The sequence below is a fragment of the Raphanus sativus genome, chromosome 6 (assembly GCF_000801105.2).
Source record: "Raphanus sativus cultivar WK10039 chromosome 6, ASM80110v3, whole genome shotgun sequence".
Classification (NCBI taxonomy): Eukaryota; Viridiplantae; Streptophyta; class Magnoliopsida; order Brassicales; family Brassicaceae; genus Raphanus; species Raphanus sativus.
Genome location: NC_079516.1, coordinates 43595229 through 43615120, shown reverse-complemented (window position 1 = coordinate 43615120; position 19892 = coordinate 43595229). Strand labels below are relative to the sequence as shown.

The following is a 19892-nucleotide window of genomic DNA, read 5'->3' as shown; positions in this document are numbered from 1 at the left end:
ATATATATATATATATTTACCAATCTTTTATATATTGTTACACTATTAGTTAAGCTGATTTTTCCTAACCTAAAATAATAATTTCAAAATTTTATTAACTTGGCTTCTCTTTCATATTTTTTATAAAATTGACTTTTCTGAATTTTGGAAATATACATTTAACCTGACCAACTGTCTAATTAAAAATTATTCATATCTATATACAAGATAAAATATGTTGGATATTGCCAAGTCTTATGTAAGATTTGCTTGACTGACCTTAATCAGCCGACCAATTTTTGTTTTTTTTTTATCTTCACATCTTGTCCTTTTGGAAGTCATATCTTGTCCCTAGACATTTTGGATTGTAATTAAGGTAAATCGTTAGTTATTCTTTTTGCTGTGGCTGTTTACTTGTTGGTGTAATCTGTTATGTAAAATAGTGTCAGGGACTCAGGGTGGATATGAACATGTTTCACATTACTCATCATGACAACATTAAAGTTCTCTATTTTTTTTGTTTAACATGAGAAACTTGTGTTCATTCCTGTTTCAATCTATCAGCAAGTAGTCTTCTTCAACTTCTACAGAAATTCACGAGAATGTTGTTTTTGTTGTTGTTCATATTGTTTCGTTCAAAGCATTTGACATTTTAGAAATTCAAATTATTTTCAATTCAACGGTTTGATTTGTAAACCATTTCTTCACGTGCTCTTTTGGTATTTGCTTCAGGGGAGAAACCTCACGTCCGAACATGCCTCTATATATATAAATAACGTCGTTAGCCACACCTACTCATCAACACAAGAAGAACTCAAAAGATTCCAAACAAAGCACACTACATTCTTACTATATTATTTTCTGCTAAATTAGTACTTAATGATGGTTTCGATGGAGGCTTTAGCGATGGCAGGAGAGGATTATCAACAATGGGGACTTAGTATTGACGAATGGGAGTTTCAAGAATCCGTCGTTCCGCCTCATTTGCTTGCAGATGATTATTCTTCTGAAGAAGAAGATCATATAAACGGCGATTGTAAAGTTTTCGATGGAGTAGAGGCTAAACAAGCTGTTACTTGTGACACTGAAGCTTCAGTTGGAAAACTGATTGAACAATATATATCTCATATCATTGTTCACCTCAAGCAGCTTAAGTTATTAACACATCTTCTTGATAACTTTTTGTTTAGCTACGTTCTTGATTTTCTTTTGTCATCCCTTTCTTAGGATGTTTTGTTTTATTTTTGTTTTTAATATGTATTGTAAGTATCTACATTCGATTTTGATCAATTGAATAGATTTAATTACTTAAATAAACATAATCTCCTACTCTCTCCATTTCCGGAATATTTCTAAAAAGTATTTGCTTATATATATTAAGAACAAAAGGAATGTTTTACAGTTAAAAGAATGTTCACAGTTAATTTTATTAGTTACTTTAATATATAATTTACAATAACTATTAGCTAGTGATACTTCATCAATTCAAAAAATAATCTAGAAAATTTTTATAACAAAAAATAATCTAGAATTTTTTTGAATAGATTGTTTCAAGCCCCAAAATCACATGGCTAGCTATAATGAAGGTTCTTCAATAAGTGGTTTATTTATTATACATAACTATTTTTCACGAAGTAAATAAAGACCAAAAACGAAATTAACAATACTATATAATAAAACTTCTGAGGTGACGTTCTATTTCCCTTCAAAGTTATCATATATCACCACATCTAATTTTTTTTTTTGGCTAAATCGTCACCCCTAAAACTTCCGGATCATTCACGCTCATTCTTTTGCTAAGAGCAAAACTGGAGAAAAATCTCGCTCTCACGTTCCATCTTTCAGACAAAAGAACCTAAAAACGTGTTGTATGATCATATAAGTTCACGAGAATCTCGACTCAGATGTTCACTATTACGACACACCATGTCCATGCATGACGTCTGTATTAATACGTTGCTAGCACGCGTTACGAATTGTTGTGCCATTCAGACATTTCAAAATGTGGTGTTAATTACAGTAAGTACTAAGTTTGTGATCATTTCACAAATATTTAAATCGAAAATCAGTCTCACTTCAACCAATATCTCCATGACACTTACTAATCATGTTGAAATCCACATTAACATGATATCAATAGCAAACCGACTTTCAGCGTCTCTTGATGTCATTTTCTTTTGCAGGAAAAATATCCATATCCAAGTACATGACTTCGTTTGCTGAAAATGCATATTTCTCTTCTAAAGCCATCCATGTTTGAAAAACTTTCACATGGCCAAATGTAGTGTTTCTATCCTTGCTAAAGGACTGAGTTAAGTCTCTGTTTTGTGTAATGTGTTAAATGCGCCAAATGTATTGTTTCCTTGTTTTATTTTATTTTATTTGTTTGGGAAACACTAGCTTAGAGCAACCTAAACTCTTTTAATTTCTAAAAAAATAAAAATAATGATATTTAATTGTTATTATTAATTTTGATTCTTTTAAAAATAAATGGACCAATAGATGAAAAGTAAAGGTGATTTTAAGTATCTGAAACATTTACAAAAGCATTTCTACATTAACTTCTATGTTTTCTCTCTCTCCTAAAATTTTTTTCCTAAAATTATTAGATACTCTCTAATCCTCACCAATCGAGATGTTCTTAGAACTTTCATTTTTTTTGTACGCTTATTTATTCATTTTCAATGATTTAACATTTCAGCAAAAAAAAAACTTTCACATGAACACAAAAGTATTTTTAACACAACTAAAATTGTTACTAAAAATAAAAAAATCAAACCGGTCTACAAAAATCGAAAACAAATATCAAACTTTTATTAAATTATTTTTTAACAGAGTCTAGTTCTTAGTTAAAATATGATGGTACATGTTAAAGAAAAAATGATTAATGTTGTATAAAACCCCATTGAGATACTTGAACAATTGAAATGCTCTTAAACTAGTTTAGCAAGCCAATCAGTGTGGTTCTCCTACATTTTGCGGGGAGGTGTCCTTGAATCAACAAGACATGAAACAAGGTCCTGTAACTTGTTATCTTTCTACAACTTGCCAGATTTTTTATTCTTTTAGATCGTTCATGTGCTGAACTCATGAAGTTCATAAGATCATCCTGAACTGCATTCAATGTTTTAATCTTCACATGTCATTCTTGTGAACACACTTTTTAGATTTTGACCTGAAATTTTATATTTAAAGTCAACTTTTATACGTACATATAGACCGATGTGATTCATGTGAATAAACTACGCTCTTTATTTGCACCAAAAAGATCTTTATTTGTTCTACCAAAAAAGGTCTTTATTTGTACCAAAAAAAGAAGAAAAATTACGGTCTTTATATACAATGTATGCAGTATGCACATATCTATTCTATTAAAATATTTAATAGCACTTCAAAGAAGCGGTTTTCGGTATGGAGAAAGAGATAGAGATAACCACACTCGAGAGCTGCGGGACTTGCCAAGGCTCAGGTGCAAAACCAGGAACCAAACCTACCAAATGCACGACTTGTGGTGGACAAGGGCCAAGTGGTTTCGTCAGCAAGAACTCCTCTCGGAGTGTTCCAACAAGTCACGACTTGCTCGTCATGTAACGGCACTGGAGAGATCTCCACACCGAGTGGTACTTGCTCTGGAGACGGACGCGTGAGGAAGATAAGTCTCAAAGTACGGCAGGGATTGATTCCGGTAGCCGGTAAAGAGTAAGAGGAGAAGGCAATGCAGGGTTAAGAGAGGAGGGTCACCAGGCGATCTGTTTGTTGTTATGGAGGTTATACCGGACCTGGTTCTGAAACGGGACGATACCAACATTCTCTACACCTAAAAGGGTGTTCACACGGTGGATGAGTCTGTGCATTTGAAAGTACCGGTGGGGACACAACCGTTGGACGACGCTGGTGATGGTGAAAAAGGGATGTCTGGTATTGAACAAGAGTAACATGTAGGCCTGGGCATTTTACCCGGACCCGAGGACCCAACCCGGAACCGACTCGAAAATACCCGACCCGGAACCGACCCGAAAAATTATAAGTACTCATATGTGTATTTTTATTTTGGACCCGCGGGTCTTGGGTAAGACCCGGACCCGACCCGAGACCCGATCGGGTACCCGAAATACCCGAGATTTATTTTATATATTAGGTATATTTGGGTGATTGGGTATATTTTTGGAATTTCTAATCTTTTTTTAAGTTTTAGGTTCGTATTTTCGGGTATAATTTCAAATTTTGAGTGTAATTTTAGATTTTCAGAAAATATAATTTGGGTATTCAGATATTTTTTGAGTTTTCAGGTCTGATTTTAGGTAAATATTCGGGTACTTTTACGGTTTTTTGGTACTTTTCGAGTTTTCAGGTCCAGTTTGGGTATTTCGAGTTTTTTGGGGTTTTATATACCCGAACCGACCCGGATCCAAACAATACCCGAATATTATATGTGTTTTACGGGTACTAAAATTCTAGACCCGAACCGACCCGGACCCGACAAGATCCGACTCGGAACCGACCCGAAAATTATAAATACCCATATGGATCTAATTTCCGAGGACCCGAAAGATCCGGACCCGACCCGAACCCGACCCGAAGACCCGGATGCCCAGGCCTAGTAACATGAGAGGGGATCAGTTGGTGAGAGTGCAAGTGGAGATACCAAAGAGAAGAAGAAGCTTATTGAGGAGCTTGATGATATGAGCAAGAACAAGACTGCTAATAGCAGTAGTAGATGAGATTAGAGAAGAAAGTTTTGACAGTTGGAAAAGTGATTGTTATATATACACATTGATTGTTCTATTCTTTCTTTAGCTTCTTTGCTGGGAATGGCTCTTGAAAAGAGGAACAGGGAAGATGATAATTGTTGCTGTGGTGAAGGGAAAATGGAAAAACCTTTGGAGTTCTTTTTCCTGGTTCATAGTTGCATACAAACTTTAGTTAAAACAGTATCTGCCTTGCTTGGATCACAAGTGGTTTTTTTTCTTTTGAGAAGGGGAAAAAAAATTAGTGGGGTGAGAGAGGCTCGAACTCTCGACCTCAGGATTACTCAGAAGCTATGAGACCTACGCGCTAGCCAACTGCGCCACCACCCCTGTTTGATTGTCCACAGTGGCGTACAAATAGGAATATTGTTTACAATATAACTTCTGTTTATACACAGATCTTTGGTCTCAAGTTACTTGAAAGACATTGCTTTTTTAATCATGTTCCAAGCTTTTGTCAATAAGAATATTCTTCAAATGTTAACACAATGCTCTTAAATAAAAGCTTCAAAATCATTCAATCTACTACTAAGAAACTTAAAACACTATATATCACCAAAAGGTTAATGAGAGTGAAGACAAAAACATAATGCAAGTTGTAAATTTTTTGAAGAGCTTTCATTAAATACCCAACTCTAGTGATTCACAAGTTTCACAGCCACTGCGTAGTCTGCGTTCCTACATTCATACCAAAAGATCTAACTTTTTGCTTCAAACTTCTTACAATGTAGTACCACCTCCATCCGACATAAGAGATGCAGCAGCCGCAGCAGCTGTCGGCACAACTCCCATGGATTTAAACGGTTTCGACAAGTGCACAAGCCTGAAAGAGACTTTGTATCCAAGACACAGACTTTCATGAGTGTAATCCAAAAGAGACGAGATGGGTAACAAATCTTACGGAGCTAAAAATTCACAAAAGGATGAAACAGCAGCAGCAACTTCACCGTAATTCTCAGGTGTTGCTGAAGCTGTTACATTAACAATCTGCATCCCTGGTGTCACAGGAACAGTCTCATCTATGGCATGAATCTTAGGCATCTTACTCACTGAAGACACAGATACACTTATGTGTGCGTTCCTTTGGAAATGAAATGCAAACCCAACTTTGAGAAGCTCGTGGTCTAGTTTGTAACCGAGGGAGTAGAACATACGCAGAGCGTTCTTGCTAACTTTACTTTGAATCATGGTTCTTACCATAACAGATATTTGATCAGCTCCTGCACCTCTCATCGAACCTCCAACATGTTTAACAGTCCTGTGATCAAGATTCTTGATTAGAAGATTCCACTGATAAAGTAAGAACATACAAGAAGGTGGGTACCATGTGGGCTCTGGTTGATCAAGGTCACATAGGAGCCTAACTTCTGAAGGTACAACACCTGAAGGTGACAGAATGTGGATTATGGATTTGCATAATAGAAGATAATGAGATGAAACTCTCAAATGGAGTTACCAAGATTTGGGAGGCTTTTCAAGGTTAGCTCATGAACTCTCAAGCGTTCGCGTTGAACACCACAAAGACCTTGAGGAAGGATCTCAAGCGCTTCAACATGCTAAGAAAAAACATCAAATCCAAATCTATACTATTATTTGCAAGTGATTTTTTGCAACGGAGCTCCCACATTAAAAATTAGACTAGCTAAATACGATGCTACCCTTAATGATTTTATAAATAGTTATTATAAAACTAAAAACGAAATTTATGTTAAAAATATTATATTTATATGTTATATTAGAATATAAATTAATATTGTCAAAATTATAAAGATAATTCTTATATATATTGTGTTGTTATCTGAAAATAATATTTTAAAATTTTTAAATTCAAAAAACGAATTTTAAGTTAATTTTATGTTAGTAATATTATATTTATATTTTATATTAGATTATAAATTAATATTGTCAAAATTATAAATATAATTATTATATATATATTGTATTGTTATCTGAAAATAATATTAGATTATAAATTAATATTGTCAAAAATAAAAGATAATTCTTAGATATATTAAGTTGTTATCTAAAAATAATATTTTTTAATTTGAAAATTTTAAGTTAGATATTATTCAATCAAAAACAATTAAAATATAAAACAATTTAAATTAAATATTATTCAATCAAGAACATTTGTATAAGTTTATTTTATAAAATATTTTAAATATGTGAGTATTTTTATAATTCCAACACAATAATAAAAGTATATATTTTATGAAATTTTTATCATACATAAAATGATGTTTAACTAAATTTTTGATAACATAAATAATAATTTATTATTATAGTTGTGAAATAATAAATATTTAAAATAAAATTATGTCCGCATGTGCGGACAAACCACCTAGTATACCCATTATAATAAAAAAATATTAAAAAAAAAAGCTAAAGGCTTTCTTTATGAACTTTTGGACAGTATGAATATGTAATAAGACGGACCTGAGTCTCAATGATTCCTTGAACTACACACTCCATCGAATTGTCTTCTTCACTTCTTACAAAACCCTCTGCACAACAGACACTAACAGTTATCAATCTACAAAAGAACAAAATTTCAGTTGAAACAAGAAGATGGAATAGCACCATTGTGGAGTACTCTTCAGGACATGCAGCAGCACCATGGATCGCGAGCGCGGAAAACTCTAATCCTCCTCTCTTGGCAAAGTGTGATCTACAGCTTGTGGTCAGAACGCAATTCTCGGCTCCATCGAAACAACTACCGTTCAACAGACTCTCTTCTCACCACCATCAAAGCTACTATCAAGAACAGAATCGCCTCGATTCGTGATACCTCGGGGAGATTGGCGTCGGACATGTTTGTGCTCTGGAATGCTTCTAAGAAATTTCAATCGTCGTTGATGTCAATGTTTCCAAACTGAAAGCTTTATTCTTGGGTTTCTTTTGGGCCTATTTTGTTATGGGTTTCTCATTGGGTTTTAAAAGAAAAAACTAAAACTCTAAACACTGCTTGTTGGGCCTTGTATCTTATAATTTTTAATCTAAATAGAAAGCCCTTTTTCAAAAAAAAAAAAACAAGAAGATGGAATAAATATTACAAAGAATTACTTATTGTTCTTAAATGTTTACGATATACTCTGAACAAAATGGCCTATTAACTCAGTTGGTTAGAGCGTCGTGCTAATAACGCGAAGGTCACAGGTTCGAAACCTGTATAGGCCAATTTCTTTTTTGATCATTAATTAAAAAAAAATTGTTAAACGCATAAAGGCATAAAAAGGTAACTTTGTATAAGAAAGGTTTGTGTTAGAGGTAAAAATAAAAATTGTAATACGCATAAAGAAAGAAACTTTCTATCTTAGAGGTAGCTAGATTAGCACGGATCGAATTTACATTCTATATGTTTTGTTAGATGATCATGTTCGTATTAAGGATGAGCACGTATCAGATCTCCGAAACCATGAAGGTATTTATGGATACCGGAAAATTATATATTTTTAATTAGATACTATATCTTGACCTACGTTTTATAAACACGAAATACTTTATAATAAAAAAATTACTAATAATTTAAGAACTATTTTGTTAATTTGAAAGAGTGTGTATTCAGAATATTTTTGCATTTAAATCAATACTTTTTAATTCTATCTGAATCCATGATTATATCTGTTAATTCAGTGATCCAATAATTCGATTAAAGTTAAAAATATCTATAATTTAAAAAATCACTAAAACTCGAGACTAACCGATTGAACTAATGGATGATTGATATGTAATTTAATTTGATTTAAATTGTTATGGTTTTATAATTTGTCATCTTTTTAATCCAATTTTTAAAGTTTATTGTTTTGTATTGTTGGTTTCACAAAAAAAAACACACACACAAAAATACTTTGAGGGTGTTTGAACTAAATGATATATGGAAACATGCATGTTCAAGAAATTGTGTCAACATCTTTGATCAAAAAAAAAAAGAAATTATGTCAACATCTTTTTGTTCATAAGATGTTGTACATATATGGTATTTGTCCACACCATCTTTTTGTTCACCAGTTGTTGTACATGGTATTTGTTCATCAGATGTTGTACATCAATTTTAAAAATATAATTATTTATGATTTGTTTCATTTTTGATAGATACTAAATTTTAGTATTTGTTTTAATTTGTAAAATTACAGATATCTAATTTTTTTTGAATTGAATCGAATTCAATTAAATTTTACGGATATTTTGTTCACCCGGCTCAGAATCCCAACTAGTATATGAAAATCAGTAGTCACTACTAATATAATAAGATTGACCTTGCACATGATGTATTCATAAAGTCAATGGGGGATGGTTTTAGTTTTTTATTTTTCTATGTTCTTTGGTCTTTGTTTAACGTTTTGTGATTTATTTAATTCGATATACTTTATGTGCAAGATATCGAATGATTTGTTATAATAGTTTTCAAGGTCGAAGTTTTCACAATTTTTATTTCTAAGTTTAGAAATCCTCAAAAAAATTATCTCTGTTTCTCTTATTATTATGGTGAGATTTTATTGTAAATTTTAGGAGTTTTTGGAACACTCATGTTGTTAGTTTAATTTCTGGAGTTCGTATAAATATTTTTGGAAGATGTATTATTATCAAAGTCAAAACATTCTTGAGTTTTTTTTTGAGTTAACTAGTCCAATATACTAAAAGAAACCCAAAATTAAGGATATACCTGGTACAGTGCAAAAGTGAGCCGACATAAGAAAGAGGTGATGGCGAAAATACCTAAAAACCCTTCTCTTCTTTTTTCAACAACATCTCTTTCTCATCCTTCCGTCTTCTTCTCTTCACTTTTCTTCTCCTTTTCAACTAATCCTGGACCATGAACTTGAGTGTCCCTATTTCTTCTCTTCTCAAATCCTCCCATTTCATCAAAACTAAACCCTAATCCCCCTATGGATTAGTAAACCCATAGACAAAGATTTAAATTCTGTACTTTTCAAATTTAGACAAAGATTTAAACTCCACCCTCATCAATTCGTTTCCGATTTTTTTCGATACAACCTCCTTCCGTTTTTTCTCTTCTCATCTCCACCCGTGTTCTGGTCCCTTACGTCCCTTTCTCCGGCCGCATCCGCGAGAGACTCAGACAGAGGAGCTGCCGTAGAGATTGATGCGGAGGCGCAGACAGAGGAGGAGCTGCCGGAGAGATTGATCGGAGGCTTGCGTGAGGGGGAGGGTAGACGGAGAAGCGGAGGGAGAACATAGAGAGCGGATGGAAGAGGAGCTGCTGGAGAGATTGATCGGAGCTGGGCGTCGTGGAGGGAGCGGAGGTGACGGCGACGGAGGAAGAAGGGGGAGCTGAGGTGATGGCGGGGGGTGAGAAGGGATGCGCTGCGGGAGCCATGGACGGTGGTCGGGTTGGGTTGTCGGCGGATCTGAGTGTGGCTGTTGATGGTGGTCATAGACCGGAAAGGACTGGCAGTGAAGAAGGGTGGGTGTTGATGGTGGGTGATTAGGAGGTTGGAACCAGAGGAGATGGGTGTCGATGTGGGAGAGAGATGTTAAAAAAGTTCTTCTTCTTTTTTTGCTTCTGTTCTAAAATGAAACCGGAGAATGATAATCGTCGAGAGATTTCGGGGCATAATCGTCAACATATTACGTTGAACAGTTGAAAACAGTGTAAAATGGTATATAGCTAAATATGAGATATGTTGTGTGTAGACGGTGCAATTTCTCTTTTTTTTTTGGCTAAAATGTGTACACATTCTTGAGTTTTATCCTTCTTTCTTAAAAATGAAGTTTCTACACGGAAAAAGCTGCCGATTAACGTCTTCAACATATTATTTACGACATAGTGTACATGATTTTTTTTTGTCACTGAGTGTACGTGATATTATAACTTTGTGATACCATATTAAATTAGAGATTAGACTTTAACTCATTAACAAGATCTCTCTTTCTTTTTCCTTTTAAGGCACAGTGCGACTTCCGTAAAGTGCGAGTCAAGATCTTATAGTGAATAAGCTAGTTTAGGAGTTCCACATGGGGCAAGAAGGCATAGTGAACATGAGTGATATAATTGAAAGCTTTATTACTTCTTTTTGTTCACTACTTTGTCATCTTCTACGTTAAATTATCCCCCTAACTTTTATATATATATATATGGGTGCTATTAGAAACACAATGCATCCACTTGCTTTTGACTTAGAATTAACAGTTCTATTTTTCTTCTAAGGAAGAAGAGAAAGAGGTGAAATCATGGATATGGTTCCATTTACGGAGATTATGAAGCTGGTGATTTCAGAGGCCAAGAAGGTGAAAGACTTCAAACCCTTGTTCAAGGAATTGGCGTCGACCATCGAGAGATTAGTACCGATTTTCGAAGAGATTGATTTGTTGCAAGAAAGACTGGAGCCAGGTAATAAAGAATTAATTGTTCTTACCAAACTGATGCTAAGCGCTAAAAAAATGGTTCACAAGTGTTCACGCGTCCGGGTATACAATTTAGTCAAGATAAATTCGTATACCAAGCAAATAAAACAAATCAATGATGATTTTGTCAAGTTCTGTCAGATTGACTTGCAGCTTATTGGGCTTAGGAACCAGTTACGGTCTCGTTCACAAACAAGCCTAAACATGCAAGAGTCTTCTCCTCCTGCTTTTCAAGGTGTACATCGAAAGCAAGTCCAGGTGGGTGGACAGCTTTCTTTAGGTCTGGAGGAGAGTCTCAAAATGGAAGATCTGCTTTCATCGCCTGAAGTTAAAGAGCTTAACTCGGCTATTCAAGAATCTCTTTTTCTTCGTCGCCAACAAGAGGATAATGGAAAAAGAAAGCAAGTTGAGGAGGATGAACTAGTTGCTGTAGCTCTTCAGGAGAGTCTACACAGTTTCAAGGATAGTGGAAAAGGAAAGCAAGTCCAGGAGGATGAACTAGTTGCTGTAGCTATTCAGGAGAGTCTAAACAGTTTCAAAGACAATAAAAGAAGAAAGCAAGTTCAGGAGGATGAACTAGTTGCTGTAGCTATTCAGGAGAGTCTAAACAGTTCCAAAGATAATGGCAAAAGAAAGCAAGCTCAGGAGGATGAAATAGTTGCTAGAGCTCTTCAGGAAAGGATGACTAATGGTTCATCTTCATTCACTAGAGCTCATTCGTTCGATGAAGACGACATACAGTGGGTTCTATTGGAGAGTTTGACAAAAAAACAAAGGAAATCAATGTGAGTAAGAGTTGCCATGAGCTTGTATTGACCAGCAATCAAGAAGATTCGGTTGCCCAAACCAAAGTATCATATAAGCCTGAGTCTCTTTTGTTCTTTTTTTCATTTTTTTTTCTTTTCAATTCTGCAAATAAGAGAGTGGTTCCTATTTGTTTAGGAAAAAACCCCTACATTTCCTGTATTACCATGTTCTTTTCCATATTTCTATGTTTTAAGTTTGCTTGTAGGAGTTGGAAACTCCAATTCATTAAAAGATTAATTTAGAAAATCTTGTGTTTTTGTTTTTAGAGAAATTTGTTTAAGAGCAACTTTAACCATAACACTAAAATTTTATTCTTTATTTTTATTTTTGGATAGGAAGGAAAATTTTAAAACTTAAGTCAATATCAGTTTTTCTGTTAAATTTGGATTCGGTTCTTTTTGATGTGGTTTGTTTGGGTATAAAAGTTTTTTAACCGAAATCAATCAACATTAATTTGGTTTGGTTTGTATTCATTTTGGCTTGATTTGGTTTATAATTGGTTCAGTTTAGTTAGATATGTAAATTATATTACAATATTTGAATCTAATATAAATATCATAGTTAGTTTTCAATTTTGATGATAGTGTTTGAAATTCTTATTCTTTTATTTTATAGTAGAAGTTGGAAACTCCAATTCACTAAAAGATTAATTTAGGAAATTTTATGTTCTTGTTTTTAGAGAATTTTGTTTAAGAGCAATTTTAACCATAATATAAAAAAAAAAAATTTTTACTTAATTTTGGATAAGAGGGAAACCTTCAAAACTTAAGCCACTATCAATATTTCTGTTTAAATTTGTGTTCAGTTCATTTTGATTTAGTTTGTTTGGATATAAAAGTTTTTTCAACCGAAATCAATCAACATTAGTCTGGTTTGGTTTGTACGCGTTTTGGTTCGGCTTGGTAGTGGCAGCAAGAATTTCATCCGTGTCGACATTAGGAATTAACTTAATTTGTTGATAAATGATTTCCTACCTCTCCAACAGGTTTTCTTTATTAGGATAGGTCCAATGGAGATCCTTACCCAATAATCTTTAAGGATTAATCAATTAAATATCATGTGGGAACTATTAAAATTAAGGATTTTTGGCAAAATAATTTTTAGATAAGGATTAGGTTTGTTACTGTTCACGAGTCTCACTACCATGTAAGATCCTACGATTGGTTTTTTTTTTAACAAAAAAGAAAAATTTAAATAAGTTTAAAAACTTACCTAGGTTTTCGAACCCAAAGATACACCATTGGACCTGCTCTTACATAAACCCTTGAAATGGGCTTAAACATGAACTAAGAGAGTAAATGGTAACAGTGCCAAATAGCTCAAGCTCTTTAACCTACACCTTATCACTTTCGATTTTGAACCTACTTCCTGCCACAACAGCAATATAAGTTACCATAAAAAAGATTTTTCAGCAATCATATAATGATCCGGCTGGGATCCAGCGATTCTCGTCAGATTCTGCAATTGTTGCCAATTCGGTACTTAACCAAACATAATATTTTCGTGAGAAACAAAATCCAAAGGCCTATTAGCTCAGTTGGTTAGAGCGTCGTGCTAATAACGCGAAGGTCACAGGTTCGAAACCTGTATAGGCCAACTTTTTTATTTTATATCTTAATTACCTTTCTAACAGTTCTGAGTCTCGTTTTGGTCTTCCACCACAATCGATTTGATACACATCGAACTATAACATGTAAAATACAAGTGTGAGGACGCCATCTCTCAACTCGCTTCTCACCACTAATTCTCCTCTTCTGATAACAAAAAAAAAGGTGTTCCCATGAGTTCCGCTGATTAGTACTTCATCAGTTTCCCAGGAGAAGATCATAGCGATGTGGCTGCTTCGACCAGTGACATTATGGTTCTTTTGTTCTAAGCAGATACAGAGCTGTTACTAGCCCCGACTACAGAGGATATGTTGGTGTTGAAATGCTTGTTTACGACATAACAAAACGTTAATCCTACTATTTGATGTAAACACCGATTTGATGAAAACGCTCTACTCAAGTGGTTTCAGCTTTTGGAAATATAAAATCTTCTCGTCTATCCATTCATCAAAGTCATAATATGATATACTATCATGATTGCTTAAATGTAAAGGAACTTGAAAAGATGAACAATCCAAAAAAAAAAAAACGCAACAATGGAGTAAGATCTCAAGTTATGATTCTGAAATGAAGGCTTTTTAAACTGTCTCCATAGCTCCAGGACCACCCGAATCGCCATTGCTCTCATTAACCGAACCACCTTCGCTTTTGGGTGTTGTTCTCTCAGCAAGTCTCTCTAGCAACTCCTGGCAATCAGCAGAAGTTACCATAACACCCAAACTGTTCTTCCCTCTCCAGCAACTGATAGCTATTGTTGATGCATCCACTTTCACTGCCTCTTCACCTGAGATAGATACAACCAAAACTGTTTAAAAAAAAACACACACACATCATCATGCATGACCTATAAAGCATCTAACATTAAAACCAGAACAGAAACGCACCGTCGCTGAGAATCACCACGCAGCATCCAAGGACAAGGTCAATTGCTTTCTGTCCCAACTGTTTATTGACAAAATCTGGAAACTTGATTGACTTGTACTCCAGAAGATGTTTGAAGTCTGCCATTGGACTGTAAAGAACTTGTTTGGTGATGTATGGAAGGATCACTGGTAGCCCCTCTGATGATATACGGAATGAGCAAGGCTTGCTTCCACCTTCTTTTGCCGTTTGTCTCTCCTGCGTTTCAAACAGTTTACAATTAATATAACAAACCAGAGATGAGTGGTTAGAGATTTAGTTACTTACAAACATCTTGAGGCCAACGGAAGCAATCTTAAGCTGCTGTCCGACTGCGAAATTCAGCTGAAGAACCTCCTTGACCGATTTCGAAACGTAGTAAATCCTCTTCACGCTGCTTGTGTCAGTGTTTCTTGTCACGAGGTGACCATACAATGGGAATGATTCATCTCTGATACCGTAAAACTCCTTGATGGTATCGATCAACGTCTCGTCTTTCAGGAAGACAACTGGGTCAAAGCTTTTCCACTTCCCTTGCATTGGTACTTTTCTCTTGTCTCCTGCGTGAATCGAACTGTTGGCTTCTTTCTCTTCTGTGATGGTTTCTCCCTCTGTGTTTTTCTTCTCAGGCTCCACCAAGCTCTCATCTTTCTCATTGTTTGCATCTGCTTCTATAACTTTTTCAACTGGACTCTCTACTGGTTCAGCATCAGCAGTGACAACCGCTTCTTCAGCTGGGGACTTGTCAGTCGACTCAGCAGTTTTAGTAGATGAGTGTTTCCTCGGATTTGGTTTCTCCTGAAATTCTGTGAGAATAGTAACGATAAGTTCTTAAGAACCAGTGGTGATTATCAATCAATGATTTAGGAATACATGTTCTTTCTAAAAGAAAAATATTTCACCTGGCAGGGGTGAAACTTTGTGAAGGACAGCGATGAAAAAGGCTCCAGTGTTTTGATCATGAGGTATTATCCTCATGCATCGCTCAAGTGGAAGATCAGAGACTTCAACAACTTGTTCATCAGGAAATGAATCCACTAAAGGTTTATTGGTTTCTTTGCATCCATCTTCACTGGCGTTTCCACCACCATTCTCATTATTCTGAGTTGAGTCAGTTAGGTTTTTCCCAGAAGGAAACATGCTCACAAGAACTCCGCCTCTTCTGTTTTGAGGAACGTCTTTGTAAGAAGTAAACCACGCACCTTTATCACGCACCTGGACCCAACAGAGACGAGGCGAATTTACATGAGTAATCCCCATTAGACTTTATAGAAAGAGTTTTTTGTTCAGTAAGACTGAATTCTAGTAGGAACAGACCTTCCACGTCTTAAGGCCTGGTCTTCGTATAAGTTCAGGAAGCTTGTCGGAAACATCTACAAGTTCAACAGAGTCTCCACACCTCCTTAGAATCTAAAATACAATCAGAGAGTTTATACGAATCCACACAACACCAGTAAGCACATTCATAATGGAAGGTGAAGTAGTTACCTCAGCAACAACGGCTTCATCCTCAACCGGGTTCATTGAGCAGGTTGAGTATATCATTTTCCCGCCAACTTTCAAAAGTGACAAACCTGAACAACATCCAAGAATCCATATTTAAGACAGGCGAGTCAATCTAGGAGCAATCTTAATTGAAAATTAATTGGAACAAAGAAGAATAGGCTTACCCCTCATAGCGAGAATAACCTGTAGGCTATGAAGTCCATTGCCCATTCCAGAGTTCCTGTTGCAGAAACCAAAAGAAATTAGAATTTCAACAACAGATGCCTCATAAAAAGGCTAATAGGGGAGAAAGCAGAAAAGGCAAACGTGAAAACACCATTTCCGCCAGATGTCTGGAGCTTTGCGTAGTGTACCATCACCACTGCACGGAACATCACAGAGAACACGGTCAAAGGAAAGTTGATTAATGGGCATATCTTCACTTAGTCCTTTCTCGGAAGCTCGGGACTTGTTCAAGCGGCAACCGGGAAACTGTTGCCCTTCGTGGTTAGTCACTATCAAGTTTGATGTGCACATTCTCTTTGTTTGGTGGATAAGAAGGTTAGATCTTTGGAAATCAACATCGTTAGCCACCACCTGATTTTTAATCATCCATCTACATAAATCCAGACTTTGTAAATTAAAAAAAAAATATGTAAGAGCAATACAAACCATTCCATTAGGTAGAGTCCCTGGTTCTGATGCTCCATGTATAATCTCGAGCAGTTGAAATGTTTTGGAACCAGGTGCAGCACACACTGCTCAGACACAAACAGGAGATAAGTGATCAGTGGATAAAGTCTTATGGTCAATGACATCTGTTCCTTTCGATACTTCTTTGAGCCCTTTGAAGACATTTTATATCAAATGAAAATTAACTCACTGTCAAGTACAAAATGATCTGGATGTACGTCTAGGAATAGAGGAGGTACCTGCATGGTTAAAATTCAACAAGGGTTTATAAATATTAGTAACGAAGAAGAACAAAACAACAGTGGAAGAGAATAATAGTAAGCTATCTTACCATGCTAACAGCTTCCTGCCTGGTAATGTTTCCAACTTCGTTTTCTAATTTCAGAAATTCATGAAACCTGCAGAACACAACAAAGGAGAACCCCATCATGTGTAACACAGCTATCTATTCAACCATACACTAAAATTACCAGAGTAACGAGAAACGTTCAAATGCTTGTGACAAAAAAAAAAAAGATACCTCTCAAGTGTCTTATGTTTCCTAATCTCCTTCCTAGAAAAATTAGAATGCCAAGCGAGGTTCTTCGGGTACCAAGGCAGTGGCTTAATAGCCTCCAATTCACCACCTTCTATGGCCTAAAGAGCAAAAAAAAAAAAAAAACAATGTGAAACTCAACCAAATTTTCAAGTATATGATATCAATAACAGACATTGTAGCTTTACCTCAGCCTGAAGAGATTTAACGAAGTCATTCTCCAATATTGATATAATATCATCGCAAAACTGGCTACTGCAAAATCATAAAGAGAGAGGAGGCATCTAGTTAGAATCTGAAACCTCAAGCCATCCAAGTTGCAGTTAATAACTTTTTTTTTTAATTTTACATTGGAACAAAACCCTAAAACCTCACTGATACTATGAACAAATTAAATAGTGAAGAGTAGGAGGAAAAAAAAAACATTACTTGGAGTTAACCCTAAAGGCAGCAGGCAAAGGCTTACGAAGAATCTCCATGAACACATCCCACTCTTCTGCTTTCACTATCCCTTGTTCCTACACACACACAATCACAAGACTTTCCAATCACTACTAAATCGAATCCATCAATCAATGAAAAAATAGCCATTAAAATCAAAACCCTAAACCCTAAAAATAGCTGAAAAAAAATAAGAAGAAGACATAAGCTGTCACGATTTCGAGACAGAACCAACGAGTGTGTCACCTTGTAATACTCCTCGAAGTTAGGGTTATCTGTCGGAATAGGTTGCCAGTTAGGTCTGTCAGCAGCGGAGTTGTCGGAAGCGTCGACGGTAGGATCGGTCTTGGGGCGTTTCCAGACATTCTCTCTGCTTTCTTTGAAATGTTTCCGCTGAGAACGACCTCTGTGTCTTCCTCTTCCCATTGTGCTAGCTCTCGTCGGGAAAGAAAGGTTGTATTTTTCCGCCGCCGGGACTCGTAAAATCTCTTCTGGGGAAAGGAGTGAAAAGCAAAGTGACGATGGCTCTTCTTCGTTTTCTCTACTGAGGGCTTTGTTAATGGGCCTTAGGGTTTTGGTTTTGAGAATATATCTGTAAGCCCGTTTACCCTTTAATTTTGTAAAATCTATTTTTATTGCATATATATTCTCAAAAATTTCTTAATCTTCCCAAGCATGATAACAGAGAGAAGCACATTGATTATTACAATTATCGGTTATGATTTTATTTTTAGAATATAATGAAGTCAATATTTAATGACTTTTGGTATGGTTTAAGTTCAGTGGCCTTCATGTGTGTTTCCTTATCTGAATCTTGAATTTGTAGGGGTTTTTCAGGGAACTAGGTAACTTCGAGTCATATGTGTCAATTATGATGTTTGTCCAAAGTAATGTAGTATAAAGGCTTCGAATGGTAAAAGCGGTTCAAACAGTGCAGATCAAGCGGATTAAGCGGATCAAGCAGGAGAAGTGCAGATCAAGCAGATCAAGCTGGAGAAGTGCAGATCAAGCAGGAGAAGTACAGAACATGCCGGAGAAATGCGGAACAATCAGAACAAACAGTTATTATAGTTTTAAATGAAAAAAATCCAAATAAAGTAGATTAAATGTTTAAAAGATTATAATAAAATATATCAAAGTATATAATATATAAATATAATATATAAATAACAAAAATTATTGCACTAAATCCATAATGTCACAATTTTAAAATAAAAATTTAATGATATATATCTTCCATTATTGTTCATATTTCAATTATATTACTATATATTTTCATAATACATATCATAATTAAGTATATAAATGAAATATACATCTCTCTTCATAAGTATACATATTTAAATTATATTACCATATATTTGCGTGATACAAAATATACATCTCTTACATTAGTATACATATTTAAATTATATTACTATAGATATACATAATATATTGAAATATGTATTATATTAAAATGATTATTTTAAAAAGTAAAAACTATATGACAAAAAATAACAAGTAGAGAATGATAATTTTGTATTATTAAAGTTGTAAATAAAATAAAGTAAAAATATTATATTCATAAGATTAGACAAATATATTTTAAAGTTATATGTTGTAACAAAGTTATTTATTGACAAAAAAAAAGCAGATCAACATCACCAAATGTTAGCGGATGAGATCTGCATGCAGATCTCCTGCTTTTTCCACAAAAAGACAACAAATATTGAACTGCATGCAGATCTCCCGCTTGAACTGCTTTTACAAAAAGAAAATAGTGAATGGTGAATGCAGTGCGGGAGAACTGCATGTGGCGGGAGAACCGCACTTGTCCCGCTGTTCCATTCGGACACAAAATAAAAACTGACAACTAAAGATGGGGACAGCATAATATCTCCAAACGACAACGTACCAGAGTCCACGAACGCGAAGTCATGATAATGATGACGACCTACTATAGTGTCAGTACATCACTTTTAAAAGTTTCAGATAAATAGAAATAACTTCAGAAATGCAATAAAATGACAATTCGTTAGGTTGCAGGAAATATGAACCAATGGCTCAAACTGTTTGCCTCCTCATGTCATAACAATCCTCTTATATCACGACAGCCGATCATTCACCTTTCCGACTATTAATGATCTCCCCGTTTTCTAAAATTAATGTTTTAGAGTTTTTATAGGTTAAATAAAATTAACCTGTAAAAATAAATATTTAATTCTTATAATTTTAACTAATAAAAATACAATAAATGTATAAATATTTTTTCAAAATTTTTTTTTTAAAACATAATCTCATTTTAAAATAGAAAGAATATATTTTTTGTAACTGAAAATAGAAAGAATA

General features: G+C 34.8%; 4 protein-coding genes and 3 non-coding genes across 9 annotated transcripts; 4 read left to right on the top strand and 3 right to left on the bottom strand.

The window, feature by feature from the left end:
* The first annotated feature begins 794 nt into the window (after nucleotides 1-794).
* Nucleotides 795-1206, top strand: LOC108808582 (uncharacterized). The gene has a single exon (XM_018580703.2). It carries the CDS (start codon nucleotides 859-861, stop codon nucleotides 1204-1206), a length of 348 nt encoding a protein of 115 aa, XP_018436205.1. The 5' UTR covers nucleotides 795-858.
* A 3766-nt stretch (nucleotides 1207-4972) lies between these two features.
* On the bottom strand, nucleotides 4973-5057 carry TRNAM-CAU (transfer RNA methionine (anticodon CAU)). The gene is given in 2 exon segments: nucleotides 4973-5008; nucleotides 5020-5057. It is a non-coding gene; the product is annotated as a tRNA-Met (tRNA).
* A 193-nt stretch (nucleotides 5058-5250) lies between these two features.
* On the bottom strand, nucleotides 5251-8141 carry LOC108808971 (mediator of RNA polymerase II transcription subunit 18). 3 transcript variants are annotated; one of them, XM_056986855.1, is made up of 6 exons: nucleotides 7308-7448; nucleotides 7164-7231; nucleotides 6184-6283; nucleotides 6052-6109; nucleotides 5675-5985; nucleotides 5251-5550 (listed from the first exon to the last, which is right to left on the bottom strand). In XM_056986855.1, the coding sequence occupies exons 2-6, from the start codon at nucleotides 7197-7199 to the stop codon at nucleotides 5426-5428; spliced, it is 630 nt and encodes a 209-aa protein (XP_056842835.1). In that variant the 5' UTR covers nucleotides 7200-7231; nucleotides 7308-7448; the 3' UTR covers nucleotides 5251-5425. The 3 variants fall into 3 exon arrangements, with proteins under 3 accessions (XP_056842835.1, XP_056842833.1, XP_056842834.1); XM_056986853.1 differs by having other exon boundaries at nucleotides 7164-8141; XM_056986854.1 differs by having other exon boundaries at nucleotides 5251-5560; nucleotides 7164-7428.
* On the top strand, nucleotides 7831-7904 carry TRNAI-AAU (transfer RNA isoleucine (anticodon AAU)). Its single transcript has one exon. It is a non-coding gene; the product is annotated as a tRNA-Ile (tRNA).
* Nucleotides 8142-10919: 2778 nt separating the features above from the next.
* Nucleotides 10920-11882, top strand: LOC108808581 (uncharacterized). The gene has a single exon (XM_018580701.2). It carries the CDS (start codon nucleotides 10920-10922, stop codon nucleotides 11880-11882), a length of 963 nt encoding a protein of 320 aa, XP_018436203.2.
* A 1540-nt stretch (nucleotides 11883-13422) lies between these two features.
* TRNAI-AAU (transfer RNA isoleucine (anticodon AAU)) lies at nucleotides 13423-13496 on the top strand. The gene has a single exon. It is a non-coding gene; the product is annotated as a tRNA-Ile (tRNA).
* Nucleotides 13497-13927: 431 nt separating this feature from the next.
* Nucleotides 13928-18080, bottom strand: LOC108813377 (uncharacterized). The gene is made up of 15 exons (XM_018585917.2): nucleotides 17808-18080; nucleotides 17550-17638; nucleotides 17309-17375; nucleotides 17106-17221; nucleotides 16917-16983; nucleotides 16776-16824; nucleotides 16565-16650; nucleotides 16230-16489; nucleotides 16078-16133; nucleotides 15896-15981; nucleotides 15725-15817; nucleotides 15310-15622; nucleotides 14696-15213; nucleotides 14392-14626; nucleotides 13928-14291 (listed from the first exon to the last, which is right to left on the bottom strand). Exons 1-15 carry the CDS (start codon nucleotides 17985-17987, stop codon nucleotides 14086-14088), a joined length of 2421 nt encoding a protein of 806 aa, XP_018441419.1. The 5' UTR covers nucleotides 17988-18080; the 3' UTR covers nucleotides 13928-14085.
* Nucleotides 18081-19892: the final 1812 nt, after the last annotated feature.